This window comes from Genypterus blacodes, unplaced genomic scaffold (genome assembly GCF_046128005.1).
Source record: "Genypterus blacodes isolate CSIRO-AG114 ecotype Tasmania unplaced genomic scaffold, CSIRO-AGI_Gbla_v1 ptg000067l_1, whole genome shotgun sequence".
Taxonomy (NCBI): Eukaryota; Metazoa; Chordata; class Actinopteri; order Ophidiiformes; family Ophidiidae; genus Genypterus; species Genypterus blacodes.
In genome coordinates, this window is record NW_027466879.1 from 8,860,544 (window position 1) to 8,864,697 (window position 4,154).

The following is a 4,154-nucleotide window of genomic DNA, read 5'->3' on the forward strand; positions in this document are numbered from 1 at the left end:
CACTTTGCTGAAAATAATCTCAGAGCTTGAGTAGGCCCTTGTCATTGATTCTATGCTTTATCCATTTTGCCTTCCTGTACCAGTTGGACATAAATGCATAAGCAGTGTGCCAAAGACAAAGTGTCTTTTCTTTATCATTAAGTTTGTCATGCTGAGCTTGTTGTCCTTTAGCCCAGCTGCTTTTTAGAGTTTTGAAAGTCTACCTCATTGTGGTTCTGCCAAGTTTGCTGCTACTTGCAGATGTGGAATATGTTCAGATTGGGCACAATAAAGGTGTTTAAGCATTACTTGCATGTCTGGACTCCAATTCCTCACTTTGTCACAGATGGATTTCTTCAAGGTTCAGTGAAGTACTCCTCCTCCTCCTCTGCCACTATATACTCGCTCCCAACCAAGATCTTTTTTCACCGAAAACCCTGTTAACTTATTTGGTACCAATTCAGGAAACGCTTCAAATTCGTAAGCGAGACTGAGCGAGGTAGCATCTTCCTTCCTCAGGAAGTGTTCCAGGCACTTTCCATTGAAGGTGAACAGTGAAAGGCCATGTTGCTTGAAAGTTTAACTCAATGTTGCAGATCTCAATCATCTTAAATGATTTAACATTAGAAAATTGTGTTGCGCTTAACATTTTGTGACTTTTAACCAAACTCAAGTATTTATCCCATATTATCAACAGGTGCAGATGAATGATATCGACAGACCTAGACCCCCTGCAGTTTGCCTACAGAGCAGGTTTGTAGACGATGCAGTAAACATGGCCCCCATCACCCTGGTGACTCCTCGGCGCACTATGGAGTCCCTCCAATTCCTGCTTACCATCATCAAGAGCTCTGCAGAGACGGAGCATCAGTTCCCTCAAGTGAGCTCCGCAGAGGATGTACTTTCTCCGGCAACTGAAGAAAGTCAACCAGCCAAAGACGATGATAGTGCACTTCTACACTGCCATCACCGTCTGGTACGCTTTTATCCTTAGCTGCAACACCTGTATGCCCCAGTACACTGAGGCCAGCAGGAAAGATCGTAACCAACCCCTACCACTCCAGACATCAAATCTTTGATATGCTGCCCTCCAGCATGAAGCTGAGGTTTGTCAAGACTCTAACCTCACACCATAAGAACAGCTTCTTCCCCTCTGCAGTCATCCTCACCAACAAGGCCCAGAACCCCCACTGACATGGATCCCCCATGGTCATTACACCTTATATTAACATAAAAGCCTTCTGTTTGCACATCTGTGAATCTCATATTTTGTACTTGCACACCTGAACAAGACACCAGGTCACAAGGACATGCATGTTGGCTGGATTCCAAACATGGAGTGAATCTCTGAGCCCAGTGCTGAGAGTGAGGGGTCCATTTGGTCAATCATCTGAGACATTTAGTCTAGGTTGAGTGAGTTCTTCCTCCTCCTCTCTCTAAGGCAGCACAGTCACACAGCACAGCAGCCTCAGGGAGTTTAGTTAAGATGAGTCAAAGGCCAGATTGTGGGTTAAAAAAGTTATTGTTTGGCCTTGGGGGTCACAGAAGTCCAAACATGCACACGATATGTTGGCACGGTGCTTTTTGCATATCATATGTAGAGGCAGTGACACAGCGCGAGGTTGTTCCTCATCACGTCTCTTTATTCAGTATGTTACAGGAGCTTAAACACCTCGTGGTGTCTTGAAGTTCATTCCTACAGTTGGCTGTGTGACTTGAAGGTTGGAAAGACCACCAAAGTCCTAAAGGAGAGAAAGGATGAAATGTAAATTCACTTCACAACAACAACTGATTGAATTACACTGATGGTTAAAATGACTCATAAATAAATTGCTTCTACTCTCTGGCTCATTGCCACCCGTGGCAACAGAAAGCTAGAGCTGTGCCAGTTAGGTCGCTATGGTGACTAGAGATGGATCTGAGTTTTTCATGCGTGACCTCAGCTGACCCCTACGGTCTGTAGGTCCACTACACATTGAACAGCAGGTGGGGTTATGTCTTCTATATGTTCTAAAGTCTAAACTTCATTCTACACTCACCAGCATCTTCAGCATTTCCTTGGTGTCTGGATCAACCTCGATGAGCTCATGGTCCAGAGCAGAAATCTGTCGGATGAGACATAAAGACATTAAGCTTCAGCATTTCATGAGCGTCTCTCGACAACAACGGGCCACAGAGAAGCCAGTCACACCAAAGCTCTCACACACAGCTGTACATTAAGACCTAAACATCTTAAGGCATCGTCTGCTGAAAGTCTTCATACAAAAACTAAATCATCAAATAGAACCTCGTGTGTCCAAACAGCATGGTGAGGGATGACACTCACCTCTGGGACATAGTTGTCCCTCCTCTCCCTCTCCTCCTCCTGCAGCTTGATGGAGATTCCTCTAACGGGGCCACGCTGGATCCTCTTCATCAGGTGTGTCACATACCTGAGGCACGCCAACAACAACACACCAGATTACAACAGATTAGATGGACCCACTTCTACTATTCTTCCATAATCACAAATCTGCACCCAATCACAATGCTACACAACTCATATGGAACCAACACACACTTCACAGGTCCATACTCAGGCTTACCCCGCTACTTTGTTGCGCAGAGGCTTGCTGGGGATGATGGCGATCTCCTCACACACCCTCTTGTTGGTGTGGAAGTCATTGCCCAGCCGTGTGTAGTACTTCTCGATGATGACCCTCGCGGCCTTCTTCACCGTCTTGGTCCTGACTCTACCCTGCAGGCGGAGGGAGGGAGAGAGAGGGAGAGACCTTCAGTATGTTTCAACACAAAAATGCTTCAAACACAACATTTTCACTTTGCACAACTAACTATCCGATTTCAAACAATTATTTCACGCGCATTTTTACGACACTTTTATCACTTGTCGTTTCGTTTCATCACATGTACAGACTTACTTCACTACAACATATTAGTGTAACGTTAACCCACCCAAGCATTATAATTCTTCCTACTTTAGAGTTAGGGTGTAACAAGCGGTCTAAACCGGTTTAATGATGTATCCTTATTATTTCTCGGTGTAACTTAATCCCGTCCTCCGTAGAGACCGGGTTGTTTGGAACGCTTCCTCTCTACGGTGAGCACTGGGCAGTGACGCTACACGGGAAATTCACTTTTCTTTGCCGTTTTACTGAACTCTGGCTCGTCACACGGCGGTATCAGGTCATGTTGGCTGCATGTGTGTTAAACTAATGGTTGGACAGTTTGGTGGACGGACACAAGTGGAAGATTGAGGCGGATTGTGACGGGTGAGGCACAGAGTCTCTATGTTTATACCCACCATGTTGTTCTGACCGGCGGTAGAAAAGAACCGGAAGTTGTCACTGGAAGTAGTTAAGCGTAGTCGCAACTCTGCCTGCACTGACCCCTGGTGGTCGATATGTGGATTGCATGGACGTGAAGGAAAGCGAAAACTTCAGCAATGAGAGCGGTGGTCAGTCATTAACTCGCCACAATGGAATTATAACGACTCGGAGAGGTTTGAATTCCAAATTTCAAAGTAAATGAACAAAAGCTGTAAATACCGAAAATGTAGTTAGTTGTAATATATGTACGTTCTAAATAAGACTCTCTTGAGGAAATGATCTTGCAACAAGGTCTGAATATAGTCGATTCTCCCCAGGTCGCATTTGAATCATTTTGTGAATGTGTATTTATTATTTTTTATCTCCTGCCTTGCCATATGCATATATAAGCATTTCTAAACCAATTCCCAATTAGCTGATATTCAAACACGTCCCTCACCTAACTCGCTGACCACCCTAAACCAGGGTGCATCAGAGCAGATAAGTCCTGACAAAGGCCTATAAAGGAGGAGGATGAGCTCTGTTGGAGGACTGAGGTGGACATGCTCTCTCCTGGAGACATCCAGAGCTCGTCCTCCTCTTCATTAATGACTGCATCCAGCAGGTTCAGGGCTGAATTTCAGTTGGTAAGTCAGTTTGATGTTGTAGTAGCCTCTTGTCACTGTGTTTAATAACATGTCTTGCATATGGGGGGCCTTGGCTGGAACCTAATGGTTTATAAGGGGGCTATTTTCTGACATTTTAAAAAATATGAGCTGAACTTAGTAAAAAATATTTGGACAGAAAAAGTAGTAACATGTTTTCTCATTGTACATCTGTAGGAAAATCGCTTCACAAGAGACATAAGGG

The 4,154-nt window shown here is 44.6% G+C and overlaps 1 protein-coding gene across 1 annotated transcript; it reads right to left on the minus strand.

Annotated features, from left to right (window-relative positions):
- Positions 1-1,601: 1,601 nt before the first annotated feature.
- Positions 1,602-3,365, minus strand: LOC143005093 (small ribosomal subunit protein eS17-like). The gene is made up of 5 exons (XM_076156343.1): positions 3,281-3,365; positions 2,565-2,716; positions 2,306-2,411; positions 2,019-2,084; positions 1,602-1,721 (listed from the first exon to the last, which is right to left on the minus strand). Exons 1-5 carry the CDS (start codon positions 3,281-3,283, stop codon positions 1,644-1,646), a joined length of 405 nt encoding a protein of 134 aa, XP_076012458.1. The 5' UTR covers positions 3,284-3,365; the 3' UTR covers positions 1,602-1,643.
- Between the last annotated feature and the right edge of the window lie 789 nt (positions 3,366-4,154).